Source organism: Aquarana catesbeiana, linkage group LG13, assembly GCF_042186555.1.
Source record: "Aquarana catesbeiana isolate 2022-GZ linkage group LG13, ASM4218655v1, whole genome shotgun sequence".
NCBI lineage: Eukaryota > Metazoa > Chordata > Amphibia > Anura > Ranidae > Aquarana > Aquarana catesbeiana.
The window spans coordinates 169,499,820-169,517,409 of record NC_133336.1 but is presented as its reverse complement, the minus strand read 5'-3'; the positions used below and the strand labels follow the sequence as shown (position 1 = coordinate 169,517,409).

The 17,590-nt window shown below is 44.8% G+C and overlaps 1 protein-coding gene across 1 annotated transcript; it reads left to right on the top strand.

The window, feature by feature from the left end:
• The first annotated feature begins 13,783 nt into the window (after positions 1-13,783).
• LOC141116597 (olfactory receptor 6P1-like) lies at positions 13,784-14,704 on the top strand. The gene has a single exon (XM_073608989.1). The coding sequence runs from the start codon at positions 13,784-13,786 to the stop codon at positions 14,702-14,704; it is 921 nt and encodes a 306-aa protein (XP_073465090.1).
• The last annotated feature ends 2,886 nt before the right edge of the window (positions 14,705-17,590 follow it).

Sequence of the window (17,590 nt, the reverse complement as noted above, 5' to 3'; positions counted from 1 at the left end):
GCGTTTGGAAGGCTCTGATGACGATACTGAGCTCGATGAAGGCAGTAACATGAGCACGGACAGAGGGGGTGCCCAAGAAGGACAGCAATCTGGCAGTCATGCTCCCCCTGCTGCAGCATACTGCCAGGTTTGCTCCAGTGATGAGGAGGGAGGGGATGATGAGGTCACTGACTCAACGTGGGTGCCTGATAGGAGAGAGGAGGAGGAGGAGGAAGAGGAGGCGGCGGCACATCACCAACGAGGCAGGATGCCCTCCAGGGGCCAGCCTAAGGGCAGCACATTGACTGCATCACACCCCAAAGCTCCACATGTGCAGGGCGCTGCAGTCTCTGCGCGTTATTCAAAAAGTTCTTTGGTGTGGGCCTTTTTTGAGACGAGTGCATCAGATCGCACCACTGCTATTTGCAACATATGTCTCAAGCGTATCTCGCGTGGCCAAAACATCTCCCGCTTGGGTACCACATGCTTGACCAGACATATGTTGACCTGCCATGCAGTTCGTTGGCAAGCGTATCTAAAAGACCCACACCAAAGAACAAAGAGGATCTCTCCTTGCTCCTCATCAGCTGAGATTTCCAACCCCACTAGACCTTCAATCCTCTCTGAGACCTGCAGTGAGAGGAATGAAGGTGTAGAATTAGGTGTGTCACAGTCAAGTACTTGTGGGCAATCTGCTTTTGGTACACCGACGTCAGATTGTACCAGGCAAATTTCCCTGCCCCAGCTGCTGCACCGCCGAAAGAAGTTTGCTCCCAGCCATCCACATGCCCAGCGGTTGAATGCTAGCTTGGCAAAATTGCTAGCACTTCAACTGCTGCCTTTTCAGTTGGTAGACTCTGCCCCCTTCCGTGAGTTTGTGGAATGTGCGGTTCCTCAGTGGCAGGTACCCAAACGCCACTTTTTCTCACGGAAGGCGATTCCGGCTCTCTACCGGCATGTGGAAGGCAATGTCCATGCCTCGCTGGACAGGGCGGTCAGCGGTAAGGTGCATATTACCGCTGACTCATGGTCCAGCAGGCATGGACAGGGACGTTACCTAAGTTTCGCGGCGCATTGGGTGACTCTGCTGGCAGCTGGGAAGGATGCAGGACAAGGTGCAGTAGTGTTGGAGGTTGTTCCGCCACCACGCCTCCAAAATGCTGATTGTGACACACCTCTCTTCTCCACCCCCTCCTCTTCTTCTTCCTCCATGGCCTCTTCCTCGGAACCAGTGGTGCTCCGTAGGCGTTCAAGGGGCTACGCAAGTACGCAGGCCAAAAGATGCCATGCGGTGCTTGAGCTGGTGTGCTTGGGGGACAGGAGCCACACTGGGGCAGAGGTTCTGTCAGCTCTGCAGGGGCAGGTTCAGAGGTGGTTGACGCCACGCCAACTTAAGGCAGGAATGGTGGTTTGCGACAATGGCACCAACCTCCTCTCTGCCCTCCGACAGGGACAAATGACCCATGTGCCCTGTTTGGCTCACGTCCTTAACTTGGTGGTGCAGCGGTTCTTGGGCAGGTACCCGGGCTTACAGGATGTCCTGAGGCAGGCCAGGAAAGTCTGTGTGCATTTCCGCCGGTCATATAATGCCAGTGCTCGGCTGACGGACCTCCAAAAGGAGTTTAACCTGCCCAAGAACCGCCTAATCTGTGACATGCCCACCAGGTGGAACTCAACGTTGGCCATGCTGCAGCGGCTGCACACGCAGCAGAGGGCCATCAATGAGTACCTGTGCGACTATGGCACCAGGACAGGGTCAGGGGAGCTTGGTTTTTTTTCCCCACGCCAGTGGGCCATGATCAGGGATGCATGCACTGTCCTGTCACCATTCGAGGAGGCCACGAGGATGGTGAGCAGTGACAGTGCATGCATCAGTGACACTGTCCCCCTTGTCCACCTGTTGGAGCACACGCTGCGTGGAATAATGGACAGGGCACTTGAGGCAGAACAGAGGCAGGAAGAGGAGGACTTCCTTAGCTCTCAAGGCCCCCTTTATCCAGACAGTGTTCCTGCATGCCCGCCGATCACACAGGAAGAGGACGAGGAGGAGGAGGAGGAGGAGGAAGATTGTGTCAGTATGGAGGTGGAGCCTGGCACTCAGCATCAGCAGCAGTCTTTAAGGGATCAGTCCCAAGGAACACATGGACTTGTACGTGGCTGGGAGGAGGTGGCTGCGGACGTTGTTGTCCTTAGTGACCCAGAGGACTCCGGACCGAATGCCTCAGCAAACCTACGCTGCATGGCCCCCCTGATCCTGCAAAGCCTGCGTAAGGATCCTCGTATTCGTGGTATCAAGGAGAAGGACCAATACTGGCTGGCAACCCTCCTTGATCCACGTTACAAGGGTAAGGTTGCGGACCTTATCTTGCCATCGCAGAGGGAGCAGAGGATGAAACATCTTCGGGAGGCCTTGCAGAAAGGTCTGTGCAACGCGTTCCCAGAGACTGGGAGGTTACAAACTCCTGTTTCTGGACAACGTGTTGCTGAGGCTTCGGTCAGTCAAAGAAGGAGCGGTGGAGAAGGTGGCCGTCTGACCGATGCGTTCAGACAATTTTTTGGTCCGCAGCCCCAAGGTATGATCGTTTCCAGCAACCATCGCCAGCGTCTGTTTTACATGGTGCAGGAATACCTAGGGGCAAGATCAGACTTGGACACCTTTCCCACCGAAAATCCTCTGGGTTACTGGGTCTTGAGGATGGATCACTGGCCAGAGCTTGCACAGTATGCAATTGAGCTACTGGCCTGTCCTGCATCCAGCGTTCTTTCGGAACGCACATTCAGTGCTGCTGGAGGCGTGGTAACCGATCACAGGGTGCGTCTGTCCACCGACTCGGTCGATCGGCTGACCTTCATAAAAATGAATGAGTCTTGGATCACCACCAGCTACCAAGCACCTGATGCTGATGTAACCGAATAATTTTTTTTGAAATCTCAGATCCCTTCAAAGACTGCCTATGCTGATGCTGAGTGACTATCCCTGAGTAATTATCCTCTTCCTCCTCAATCATCACGCTGATAACTTGTAAGAACATTTTTGGTTCTGGGCGCCACCACCAGTGCCTAAGGCACAATTTTTCAGCCCCTGTTTAACAGGGGCATGTAATTACAATTTTTGATGTAATACTTTGCAGCAGGGCTCGTTCCTGCATTCCAACTAGAGTGTCTGTGAGGGGTTGCAGTGTTGTGGCACCAGCACCAGTGCCTAAGGCCCAATTTTTCTGCCCCTGTCTAACAGGGGCGTGTAATTACAATTTTTGAAGCAATAATTTGCAGCAGGGCTCGTTCCTGCGTTCCAACTAGAGTGTCTGTGAGGGGTTGCAGTGTTGTGGCACCAGCACCAGTGCCTAAGGCCCAATTTTTCTGCCCCTGTCTAACAGGGGCGTGTAATTACAATTTTTGAAGCAATACTTTGCAGCAGGGCTCGTTCCTGCGTTCCAACTAGAGTGTCTGTGAGGGGTTGCAGTGTTGTGGCACCAGCACCAGTGCCTAAGGCCTAATTTTTCAGCTCCTGTTCAACAGGGGCATGTAATTACAATTCTTGATCTAATATTTCACAGCAGGGCCCTGTGAGGGCTTACAGTGTTGTGGCCACAGCAACACCTAAGGCTCAAATTTCTGCTGAGTATATAGGGCAGGACCCTACTTTCAAACATCTAACTTACAAACGACTCCTACTTGCAAACGGAAGGAGACAACAGGAAGTGAGATGAAATCTACCCCTAGGAAGGGAAATTCTCTCCTGTAAGAGTTAATATGGGAAAACAATTTCTCCTTTCCACTGATGCTTTCCAATCCTTGTTCCACAAAAAAACCCAAATTTTCAAAAAACATTTTTCATTGGGACAAAAAAGTGAGGTGAAATCTTCTGAAGAGGAGGAAAGACAGCAAAACAAATGTCACAGGGGTGATAACCCTTCCCTATGTTTTCCAAAAAGCTTAGAAAAGATTTTTTGGCTGGAGCTAAACACGTTAAAAATGTTCAAAATTACAAACAGATTCTACTTAACAACAAACCTACAGTCCCTGTCTTGTTTGCACCGCCTGTATACTGCTGTTCAGAGTATATAGGGCCTGGTGGCCCCACACCTTTCCTTATTTTAATTTGGGTGCGGGGTTCCCCTTAATATCCATACAAGACCCAAAGGGCCTGGTAAAGGACTGGGGGGTACCCATGCCGTTTGTCTCACTGATTTTCATCCATATTGCCATGACCCGACATGACATTAAACCCGCAAGCAGTTTTAAATGAGATTTTTTCCTTTAAAAATGACATTTGGTGCAGGGACTGTTCTAAACATGGGAAACACGCGTCACTTTACAGGCATACTATAGACACCGCCCAGGTACGATATTTAAAGGAATATTTCACTTTTTTTTTTTTACTTTAAGCATCATTAAAATCACTGCTCCCGAAAAAACGGCCGTTTTTAAAAGTTTTTTTTGCATTGATACATGTCCCCTGGGGTAGGACCCGGGTCCCCAAACCCTTTTTAGGACAATACCATGCAAATTAGCCTTTAAAATGAGCACTTTTGATTTCGAACGTTCGAGTCCCATAGACGTCAATGGGGTTCTAACGTTCGTGCGAACTTTCGGTCCGTTCGCGGGTTCTGGTGCGAACCGAACCGGGGGGTGTTCGGCTCATCCCTAGTGATGACCTTTCATATTTGTATCAATAAAATTTGATGTCTTATATAATTCTGTTTCTTCATTGGTTGTCTTTAAAGTCCTATTAGTACCGGGGGGGGGTACTTTTGTTTATTCTTATCTACAGGGGATGTTAACAACAACCTATAGTTTACTAAGGTGGACTACTGTCTCGATCTGCTTTTAATAAATCATGTGGTTTGAGCATACTACTCTATTGTCCTTTGTTCTTTTCTCCTACCCATTCATACTCTGAGATTCTACCTTTGGATAACCAGTAATGGACTGTGGAGGTTGTGGAGTCAGTGGTATCCTGAGTGGTGCTCCCCAACTGGATGATTTCAGTGCTGTTGATCTCTTATCATGGGGAGATAATTACCATTTGGTAGGGAAACTTTTACACTTGTCTGTGAGGTAGTTTGGGTTTCTCACACATGGACTTTCTTCATTTTCAGGAATTTACATTTCGACTTTCATATATTTCTCTATATTTACTACTTTGTTCTGCAGAAGTGAATTATATGTTATAGGACTGCTATTTAGACATTTCTAACGAATTCCCAATTTTCAGAACGATTCAAATTCGGATTGGCCGAAAAAATTATCGACCGATTCAAATTCTGTGTGAAGAATATCTGGTTGTTAAGGAGCAGGCCGGGAAGCCGACCACTGCATCCTTAGCAACCGATGACTCATCAGCTGTCACCGCGCTCCCCTCTGAGGCCTTCAGGTCTGGTATGGATTCTAAAGGGTAACCCCAGGCCAAATAATAAAAAAAATGTGTGGGGTCCCCCCAAAATTAATACCAGACCCTTATCCGAGCATGCAGCCCGGAAGGCCAGGAAAAGGGGGGACGTGCAAGCGCCCTACCTTTCTTGAATCATACCAGGCCACATGCCCTTAACATGGGGACAGGGTGCTTGGGGTGGGGGGGCAAAGCCCCCTCTGCCCCAAAGCACCCCCCCATGTTGATGAAGACAAGGGTCTCTTTCCCACAACCCTGGATGGTGGTTTTGGGGGTCTGTAGGCAGTAAGGCCCCCCGCCCGCAGACCCCCACAACCACCGCCCAGGGTGGTGGGGAAGAAGCCCTTGTCCCCTTTAACATGGTGGCAAGGTGCTTTGGGATGGGGGGCAGAGCCCCCCTGCTCCAAAACACCCCCCTATGTTGAGGACATGTAGCCTGGTATGGCTCAGGAGGGGGGGGGCGCTCTCACATCCCCCTTTTAAAAAGAGTTTCAACAATTTCCAATGAACAATACAATACATCAAAATCTACGAATAACCAAACATTTGTCCAAACTTACATTTGGACCGAAACAAATTGCATGTCTACTGCTATTTTACCATTTATTTGATGCACATTGTTCAATATGGTTTAATATGAGTTAATTTTAATTTTCACATAAATAATTATGTATGGATCATTACAGAGATATTGGTTTTGCACACCTTTTAGATTAAAGTAGATGTCCACCCTAACACTAAAATCCCTGCATCTACAGACATTGACGATCTAACACTAACCCTGTAAAGAGGAAATCAGTATACATACCTTTTTGAAGCCGATCCGACCCGATCCCATGCTGTCAGCTGCAGGTTCGCTGTGGAGGAAGATGCAGAGGACACATCCAACAACAGAAGCCCCATCTCTATGGGTGACGTCACTCCCCATTCATTTCACAGCCATTGTCGGTTGTGTCCTCTGCAGAGCTTCTGTCGCTGGTGACCGTATTGGCTTGAAAAAAGGTATGTATACTGATTTCTTAATTACATGGATAGATAGGTTAGTGTTAAATTGTGGATGCAGGGATTTTATTGTTAGGGTGGACTTACTCTTTAAAGTGGTTGTAAACCCTTACAAATACCCAATGAAGTGACTGGCCTCAGGTGATACCAGAAGATGAAACAAATCCTCCTACATTAGTTGAACCTATCTATCTGCAGTCTTCTCTTCTCTACAGACATTCAAAGTGCTGAATTTATTTTTTATTTATTTAAGGTACTTATATAGCGCCGTCAATTTACACAGAGTTTTACATATACATTGTACATTCACATCGGTCCCTACTCTCAAGGAGCTTACAATCTAAGGTCCCTAACTCACATTCATATACTAGGGACAATTTAGACAAAAGCCAATTAACCTACCAGCATGTCTTTGGCGTGTGGGAGGAAACCGGATTACCCTGAGGAAACCCACTCAGGCACAGGGAGAACATGCAAACTCCAGGCAGGTAGTGTCATGGTTGGGATTCAAACCAGCGACCCTTTTTTACAGCTAGGCAAGAGTGCTACCCACTACACCACTGTGCCACCAGATTTATAAGCCTGTCTGAGAGTTCAGGAAAAAGGGGGTGGAGTTATGCTCTGTAGAACTCAGTGAAGAGAGGCCTGAGAGCTAATTGGAGGGAAGAGACACACCCCCCTTCACACAGTTTAAAGGAACATAGCTGAGGCTGTCAATTTGCTGGAGGTCACTGTGCTTGTGCGCGCGCCCGTGCGCGCTAGCGCTGTTTGGCGCCAAGGGCTCTTTAAAAGAATGTCAGTTGCACCCATGAGGTGCTGTTCATCTGCAGCTCTGCACCTGTGTTCCTGAATCTGCCTGCTGTTGCCTGTGTCCTGTGACGCTGCTTCCCAGTCTGCTCATCCAGCTCTAGGTTCTGCTGCTGCTACACCTGCCTGCCTGCCTGCTGATCCTCTCCAGCCTGCCAGCATCTGCAGCTCAGCCATTCCAGGAGGACTTCCTCTCAGCTCCTATGCCGGCCTCTGCAAGAACCTTCACCAGGCACTCCTACCCACTGTGCTCAAGAGACCACTGTTTCCACTCCAGTGGTTCCTGAACCAGCGCTGTAAGAGAGGTCTTCTTCTACCAGTCGGGCTCAACTACCAGGTACCTAACAACTCCCCTGTCATCATTTTCTCTTGGTGTCAGGAAAAATTGTCAGAAGCAATTCATGCAGATAGCAAAGGAACAAAGAAGCAGACAGAAATTACACTCTGTGCTTTTAATTGAGACACGGCCACACTATAGAAGGATATGCTTTGTTCATATTTAATACCCGTGGTTTACAACCACTTTAATTGTATTTATTTTTTAAATGTGCAACTTTTACTAAAATAAATTTCTCGGTGATACTGTCAGAAAGGTACTTGTTCAGGAACTTCCTGTTAGGGTGACAATGCTCTATTCCTTGTCTCCCAATTATGTTCCTGAATTTTCACAACATTACACCTATTCAGTGCTACCAACCATTCTTATTTTTTATGGACAGTTTGTTAACAATAACCTGTTTGCTCCCATCTGTGAATACCTGTAAATGGGAGCAAACATCTATAAAATTACCAGCTTGACAACTAAAAGATGTGCAGACAATATCTTTCCATTTGTTTTAAGCTCCCGAGGCCAACGTGAGGCAGCAAGGAACTCTATGATGCACCTGCTTCAAGTCCAGCTGCCTCAGTCGATTCTGCTCTGTAAACCCACCCCTGTCCCCTTGATGCCAGTGAAGAGACAGAGAGGCTGGCACCATGAACAGCTTGGTGAGTTGACCCAGCTGCATAATGCCCTGTACACATGGTCAGACTTTCCGACGGAATATGTGCGATCAGAGCTTGTTGTCGGAAATTCCGACCGTGTGTGGGCTCCATCTGACTTTTTCTATAGGCATTTCTGACATACAAAGTTTGAGAGCAGGCTATCAAATTTTTCCGACAACAAAATCCGTTTGCGTAAATTCCGATCGTGTGTGGACAATTCCGACGCACAAAGTGCCACGCATGCTCAGAATAAATTAAGAGATGAAAGTTATTGGATACTGCCCCGTTAATAGTCCCTTATTCAGAACAATCGGATTTTCTGTCAACTTTGTGCTACCGTGTGTAAAACAAATTTGAGCCAAAAATCCATGGATTTTGTTGTCGGAATGTCCGATCAATGTCCGATCGTGTGTACAGGGCATAAGACTTGGAGGACACCAGCAAAGACTTAGGAGGACCCATCAGAACAACCACAATAGAAGGTAGGCACTGAGAGTGCCAGCAGATTGCAGGACTAAATATAATAAGGTATAAAGGTGGAAACTTTTCAGAGGTTGACAAGTGTGACAAGCAGAAAAAAGCAATTCCAGAATTCAGGGACCTGGGTCTCTGGAATTGCATTTTCCTGCTTTCTACTGGCAGCCTTTATAAAAGTGTTTTCCTTTCCACCTTACTTATACCTAAGCTGGCCATAGACAATTACTTTTTTTTAGTTAGCCAGTGGGCTGAAAAAAACCCCCCAAAAAGATTCTTCTACCTATACAAATAGGACTCACCGCTGTGAGAATATACTGCAACCATTGATAGATAAAAGGTTTCCAGCATGTCCCTTCAACAAAAATCAAATGATTGATTTATGTTGGGCAGGGACAGCTACACACTGATCAAAATTTGGCCAGTCCCTACTCAGCCACTCGAATTTCGATAGTATACATCCAGCTTCAGGCCCCATTCACACTAGCGCGTTTTTTGATGCATTTTGCATTTTGCAGAAATGCACGGGAATTTTTTAACATGGGTTCCTATGGAACATGTTCACATCAATGCTTTTTTGTATCTCTGCGTTTTTGGAAAGGGTCGGGGACTTTTTTTCATGCAAAAAGCAGCGTTTTGCATGTAATGGTTTTCAATGGACAAGCATCAAAAACGCAAGTGCACCGTTTTTGCAGCGTTTTTGCAGCGTTTTTGATGCGTTTTTGGTGCGTTTTTGCCGTTTTTTTTTTTTTTTTTGTAATTTTTTTTTAAGACTGTAAAAAAAATGAAAAAAAAAAAAAAAAAACGCAAAACGCAAATCGCGGCAAAAACGCGGCAAAAACGCCGCAAAAACGCGGCAAAAACGCGGCTCAAAAACGCGGCAAGCATGAAAAAAAAACCTCCAAAAACGCTCAAAAGCAACATGCATAGGTGTGAATCGAGCCTTAGGCCTGCTTTCAGATTCTGAGAAGCTCTCAGGCTCATATACAGAGAAGGGAAGAACAACCTTTCCCCTTCTTACCCTCTTTCTCACTTCTATTCCTTTCCTACCACCCTCCTCACACATTCTTTTTCTCTCCCCCACAGACTTCACTCTCTCCCCTTCCACCTTTATTTCTCTATCCATACCCTTCTCTCTTTTTCCTACCATCTCTCTATCTCTCTATGTCTCTGATCCCTGTCATTACTTTCCTCCATTATAATTAATTAAAAAAAGGGGACCAAAAGTAAACATATTGTCTATAGCAGGGGTCTCAAACTCAAATTGCCTGAGGGCCACATGACAAGTTTTCATATCCCATGGGGGCCGCATGCAAACTTTTAAAACTTCAAAAGCAATAAACTATACCAGCAATAATATATTATACTATATCCAGCACTGGTGTCAGCAAACACATTATTAACCCCCAGCACTGGTGTCAGCAAACACATTATACCCAGCACTAGTGTCAGTAAACGCATTATTAACCCAGCATTGGTGTCAGCAAACGCATTATTAACCACAGGCATTACCCCCCCACACTGCACAAATAGCCACACACTGCACAAATAGCCCCACACTCCATAAAATACCCCCCACACTCTATAAAATACCCCACACGCTCCATAATTACCCCCACACTACACAATTACCCCCCACACTGCACAATCACCCTCCACACTGCATAAAATACCCCCCACACTGCACAAATTTCTACCCCAGTCACCCCACTAATGACTTTGCCTCAGTGTGATGGCTCACTCACCTCTCCTGGCAGTCAGGATCATCTGCCTCCCGAGTCCTCTCCTCCTGCCTTCCATACAGGCCTAGTGACAGGGGACCCAGAGAACACAATCTCCTGCCCTGAGGTGGCAGCAGGACCCTGGATCGGGGCTCTGGTCAATCGTCAATGCCTAGGTGGGTGGATAGATGAGCGGATCCTTCCTCCGCTCCTTCCTCTGCTCTGTTCTCTCTCTGGGCTGCAGCAGCGTGCAGTGGAGAGGACAGAAGAGATGGAGAGGTAAAGCTCTTTGGCGTCTCCCCCTCTGCGGTGCCTGGGTGCAGTTCAAAAAGACGTTCTGGATAGAGGTCGACCGATATGGGTTTTTCTCTGGCCGATGCCGATACCAATATTTAGAAATTGGAAAAAAAAACCTCACCCACTCCTCCCTGCTTGCTCCTGTCACTCTACCACACACTTGATGTCCTTAGTACAGATGGCACTGGTTGGCTGTGGCAGGTGGCACTGGTTGGCTTAGGCAGGTGGCACTGGCAGGTGGCACTGTCTGTCACTGGCAGGTGGCACGTGGCACTGAGTGGCAGATAGCACTGGCAGGTGGCACTGATTGGCACTGACAGATGACACTGGCAGGTGCCTCTGATTGGCAATGGCACTGGCAGGTGGCACTTATTGGCAGTGGCACTGGTTGGCACTGGAAGGTGGCACTGGCAGGCATTGACAAGTGGCACTGGTTTGGAACTGGCAGGTGGCACTATTGGCACTGGCAGGTGGCACTGATTGTGTGGCACTGGCAGGTGGCACTGATTGGCGTGGCACTGGCAGGTGGCGGCAGGTGGCACTGGCAGGCACTGGTTGGCACTGGCAGGTGGCACTGATTAGTGTGGCACTGGCAGGTGGCGGAAGGTGGCACTGGTTGGCACTGGCAGGTGGCATTGATTGGCAGGGGCACTGGTTGGCAGTGGCACTGGCAGGCACTGGTTGGTGGTGGCACTGATTGACGGTGGCAGGTGGCACTGGCAGGTGGTACTGGTTGGAGGTGGCAGATGGCACTGGCAGGCTGGTTGGCACTGGCAGGTGGCACTGTTGGCGGTGGCTCTGGCAGCTGGCACTGACAGATGGCACTGATTGGCACTGGCAGGTGGCACTGGCAGGTTTCACACTGAGTGGAGTGTAACCATGTGTGAAACTGACAAGGTGATGTCCACACTCAGCGCTTGATGCTTGTGTGAAGCTGACACGTAGCACAGAGGAGAGAGACAGAGGGATCTGTCAGAATTGAGGTTGATGACGGGGTGGGCGGGACCCGGCCGGGGTGGGCAGGACCAGCAGCTATCAAACACCAGCCAATGATTGGGCTGCTTAAGAAAAGGGGCGGGCCACATACACGTAGCGGCCCGCCCAGATCCCATTGGCTGGTGTTTGATATTGGCCGGGTCCCTCCCACCCCGGCCGGGTCCCGCCCACCCCCGACATCAACCTCAAATCTGACAGATCTCTCTGTCTCTCTCCTCCTGTTACGTGTCAGTTTCACACAAGCATCAAGCGCTGAGTGTGGAGAAGGGAGGAGGAATGGCGGCCAGCGCTATATATCAGACTAATGGCTAAATATCGGTCGACCTCTAGTCCTGGATCGGCCCTGCCTGCGGGCCATTTTTAACCGGTCCGGGCCGGTACTTTGAGACCCCTGGTCTATAGTAACTAAGAGATAATGATTGTAAATTATGGTTGATGATTATTAATAAATACTGATTGATAATGATGATTTTATTATTATTGGGCCTTTTTTCCACCATGTTTAATATTTTAACTAAGAGATGATGATTGATAATTATGGCTGATAAACGCTGATTGATGATTATATTAATATTATCCTTTTTTCCCACCATGTTTAATGTTTTATTTATATTTATTGTATTTTTTTCCAAATCCCTACATGGTTATGTCATTAAACAGTAGACAGGTTTAATGAATAACCTCTAAGGATCCTGTTAGTTATCAACGGAAAGTCCCATAGTAAACCTCATGACAATTACTAGTTATCAGTCACCACAATATTAATGTTCCCTCATCCTGAGTATGTTGCTAATTGGAAAGGCCTAATTGACTTGCCTAAGATATAAATATCAAGTCCTGTGTTCTCTGTTCTGGGTAAAAAAGGAAGGCATTTTTGATAAGATTTTCGATGGGCAGTTGTTATTTTCATATTTACATACAGGTAAATATACATACTGTATATACTTGAAGCTACAACCGTTACTTAAACACAGATCCTATTTGAAGATGCCATAAAAATCTGAGCTGCAGATTATATTTACATACACGACCACAAAATCCCTATACAAATCATACAATCACTACTTAAATTATCCACCTGAAGACCTAGAGTATGCTGATGATATAAAAAATTATGTGGCAGGTGAGATTTAATGTTGGGAAATGTAAAGTTATACACTTGGGGGCTAAAAACATGCATGTATCTTACATTCTAGGAGTAGAAAATCAGGGGAAGTCAATGTTGGAGAAGGATCTGGGTGTTCTGGTAAATCAGACTTTATAATAGTTTTCAATGCCAAGCTCCATTTTCTAAAGCAAGCAAAATACTTATTGCATCAAAAGCGGTATAGACTGCATACAGAGAAAGATAATTTTGCCCCTGTACAAATTGTTAATAAGACCTTGTCTGGATCATGTAGTTCAATTTTGGGCACCGGTTCACAGAAAAGATATAGGAGAACTGGAAGAAGTGCAGAGAAGGGCAACCAAATAAGGGTCATGGGGGAGCTCAGCTATGAGGAAAGATTAGTTGAACTGCATTTATTCTCTCTTGAGAAGAGGAGATTAAAGTTGGATATGATCAACATGTATAAATACATAAGTGATCTATATGGTCAGCTTGGTGTAAGGTCATTACAAAGGACAAGATGATAAGGTCTATAAGTCTGGAGAAAAAGAGCTTTAACCTTCAAAAACGGAAATGGTTCTTTGCAATAGTAGCTGTGAAAATGTGGACTAGACTCCTACAAAAACTAGTTCTAGCTAACTTAGTAGATTGTTTTAAAAGAGAGCTGAATGCATTCCTAAATGCACAAAATATAATGGTATTAATATTTAGAGATACGAACAATGGGCTAGTGGATCCAGGAAATGTGGGATCAGGAAGAATTTTTTTCCACACTGGGACAAATTGGATCATGTTTTATTGCCATTTTCTGACTTCCTCTGGATGAACTGTGGGTATAAGATTTGGTACATGGAGGTTTTTCTATTTGGGCATGTGCTTTTTATTGGTTGATCCAGTTAGACTAGTGTCTTTTCAACCTTACTAACGATATAAAATTTTCATAGAATGTATATTATGGCACTGGTAATTCTTTGTAAATAATTGCTTTATCATTACCTTTCTTAGATACCAACATTATGAGCAATGGAACAAGTAAACAAAACAACAGTGAAAGAATTTATTCTGTTAGCTTTTTCCAATTTCCAAAAGTACCAAATCTTACTTTTCATTATTATACTACAAATGTACATTATAAGTATTGCTGGAAACTCAGCTGTTATCACCCTTGTTAAGACTGGAACTTCCCTTCATTGTCCAATGTATTTTTTCATCAGTGTCTTTGCTGGTTTGGAAATCTCCTTTGTGTCTGTTACAATTCCCAAACTCATGGCCAATTTGATTGCTGCAGACAGAAGGATCTCTTTTATTAATTGCTTTGCCCAGTTGTATATCTTCAGTGCACTTGGTATAACAGAGTGCTACATGCTTGCAGTTATGGCCTTTGATAGAGATTTAGCAATTAACCATCCCTTAAGATATTCCTCAATTATAAATAATATGGTCTGCACTGTTTTAGCAATTTTTCCATTCATAGTAAGCTTTATCATTGCTTTGTTCCCCACCATTTTCACAGCTGACTTGTTATACTGTGGACCCAACGAAATTGATCATTTTTTATGTGATTTGGCTCCAGTGCAGAATTTAGCATGTTCTGATCCCCTGATTAGTAATTTAGCCACAAGCATTGCTGCTGTTTTTGCCAGTTTGACTCCTTTCATTCTTATCTTAGGCTTCTACACACACATAATTGTTACCATAGCTAAAATTAAGAGCGTAGAAGGTAAATACAAAGCATTCTCCACTTGTTCCTCCCATCTCACTGTTGTCTGCCTCTTCTATACTTCAGTTATCATAGTGTACATAAAGCCACAGGGTAGCCATTATAGCAAGTTTCTTGCCCTTATGTACACAATTGTTACTCCATTTTTAAATCCATTTATTTATACTTTAAGAAATAAAGATGTAAAGGAGGCATTTCAAAAATTAAACATTTTTAAGTTCTAGAAAATTTACAAAATGACAAATATAGTCACAACCTCTAGTCCTATTACATATATTTGTGTATTTGATTTCAATACCCACTCATGTACAATGAAAATGTAAAAAACAATATCCTTCAGAACCTATATAAAACACTTGTATCCATTATTATGGAGGAAAAAAAAATGTGTTGTAGGAGTGCTGGACCCCTTTGGTGGACAGAAGACAGTCTGATTTTTGAACTTGGCTTGTAGGGGTTCCCATAAGGATTTTTAAGAAAACATATTGGAAGAATAAGAGCACCGCAACAATTTACCCATTCCAGACTGGGTGCTTATTTAGTCTGATGTAAGCACAAAAATACAGCACATTTCGGAGGCTTACAAATCCCCTTCATCATGTCTTGTTTTGAGAACAATTTGTACTGGGCCTGTGTCAAAAGGACGAATCTACAAACAGTGGTCAGGTAAACGTTGGAGAAGGAAGGGAAGTTACTCTGATTTAACTTCCTCCTCCTTCCCCTAGACAATTAAAAATTCTGGTGGAAGATGTGTTATTGCAGTCCAATGTGATCTTATCCTTATCACCTATATAGAGTCTGAAAAAACTTGCATTTTAAAAACTTTTTTTGCATTGATTCATGTCCCCTGGGGCAGGAGCTGGGTCCCCAAACACTTTTCATGGCAATAACTTGCATATAAGCAAGTTCTGGTGCGAACCAAACCGGGGGGGGGGGGGGGGGGTTGTTCGGCTCATCCCTACTCTCCATACAAAATGACAATATCATATAAAATAGTAAAGAACATAATTTCAGAAAAAGGCTGACAAAAAGTATTAGCCCCTTGTATGATTGTGTTTTTTTATCTTGCTCAACAAATGATAACAGTAATGTGGATAACAACGTGTTTCATTTTTACTCTACATAAAGCAGCATAATATTGCTATAACCACTTGCCGACCAGCCACCGCAGATATGCTGTGGCAGGGTGGCTCTATTGCGTGAATCGCGGTACTGGTATCAGCGTTTCGTTTAATAGCTATAGCAGACGATCTCCTCTGGCCACCCGCGTTCGCTCCACAGAGAGGCAGAACAGGGATCTGCCAGTGTAAAAAAGCAGATCCCCGTTATACCAGGGGAGTAGAGAGAGATTGTCTGTTCCTAGTCATCAGGAGAGATCTCTCTCTACTCCCTGTCAGTCCACTCCCCCCACAGTTAGAAACACCTCCCTAAGGAACACTTAACCCCTTGATCGCCCCCTAGTGTTAACCCCTTTCCTGCCAGTGTCATTTATACAGTAATCAGTGGCTATTTTTAGCTCTGATCACTGTAATAATGTCACTGGTCCCAAAAAAGTGTCAAAAGTGTTCGATCTGTGCGCCGCAATGTTGCAGTCCTGCTAAAAATTGCTGATCACTGCCATTACTAGTAAAAAAATATATATATAATAAAAAAAATGCCATAAATCTTGCCCCTATTTTGTAGACGCTATAATTTTTGCGCACACCAATCAATATACGTTTTTTGTGATATCTGTTACCAAAAATATGTAGAAGAATACATATTGGCCTAAACTGATGAAGAAATTTGTTATTTATTAATATAGTGCCTGGGGGTCCTTTTAGTCTGACTGTAAAGTGGTGCATATGTATCATGTATATAACCTGCTGCAGCAAAATTGACATACATAAAGAAAAAAAATGACATTTAAATAGATTTTTCCTGGATGCAAGCTATTGCTGGCAATACAAAAAATGTAAAAAAAATGCATGGGGGTCCCCCCAAATATGGTTTTTAAGGAAACCTAATGCCAAAAAAAAAAGCGACATGGGGTCCCCCCGCAAAAAATTCTATACCAGATCTTTATCCGAGCATGCAGCCAGGTAGACCAGGAAAGGGGGATAAGTGAGCGCCCCACGAACTATAAAAGGCCACATGCCCTCAACATGGGGGGTGTTTTGGGATGGGGACGAGAGCCTCTTTCCAACAACCCTGGGCTGTGGTTGTGGGGGTCTGTGGGCAGGGAGCTTATCGGATTCTGGAAAGCCCTTTAACAAGGGGCCCCCAGATCCTGGCCCTCCTCTTTGTGAAAGAGAATGAGGTACATAGTACCCCTTCCCATTCACCAAAAAAGTGTCAAAAAGAAATAAAAGCACACACACCCCAATCAGTGTATGCTGGGTCAGTGACGTCACATGGGGCCAGTTGATTTACTAAAGGCAAAAAGATTGTTTACTTTGCAAGGTGAAGTTACACTTTGTAGGGGAATTTCCCCAGAGTTTAGTGAATGTGGTCACATTTCACTTTGCAAATAATACCCGATCATGTGCAAGGAAAATAAAAAAAACTGCATTTTTGCTTGCACATGATTAGATGATGGAAGTCAGCAGATCTTCACCTCCTTCACTAAGCTTTGAAGATAATTTTCTTCCAAAGTGAACATTCTGTCTGCTTTTAGCAATTCAACTTCTCAACCCCAATATAAAAGTAATAAAATATGTGAAAAAACATAAACCAATGTTTATATTCCTCTAAACGCCAAACTACACTAATATTCTAATATATACTAATATCATAATTTGTATGTCTTGTATTAGGTATTGTTGAAAAGTCACTGATATTGTTCTGCAGCCTTTGATGTGAACACTTCTACTTCTTGCAAATCGTTTCTTTTGCTTGTATGGACTGTGTACTTGAATATCTGTGAATGAAATGCCTTTTTCTTTTATTTCAATAAAGTTATTTGAGTAAAAAAAAAAGTCTATGTGCAGTCAAAACTTTTCTTATATAGATTTGAATTGGGGAAGAGTTAGAACTTTTGATGTGTTTTGCTGTGAAACATAGAAATATCCCCCCTATCCCACTGACAATGGTTTTGCCAGACATGAAGTGAGGGGGAAATCTGCAATAGG

Bases quoted from the DNA above. Each gene is read 5' to 3' on its own strand.
- LOC141116597 (XM_073608989.1), top strand. From the start codon at position 13,784: ATGGAACAAGTAAACAAAACAACAGTGAAAGAATTTATTCTGTTAGCT.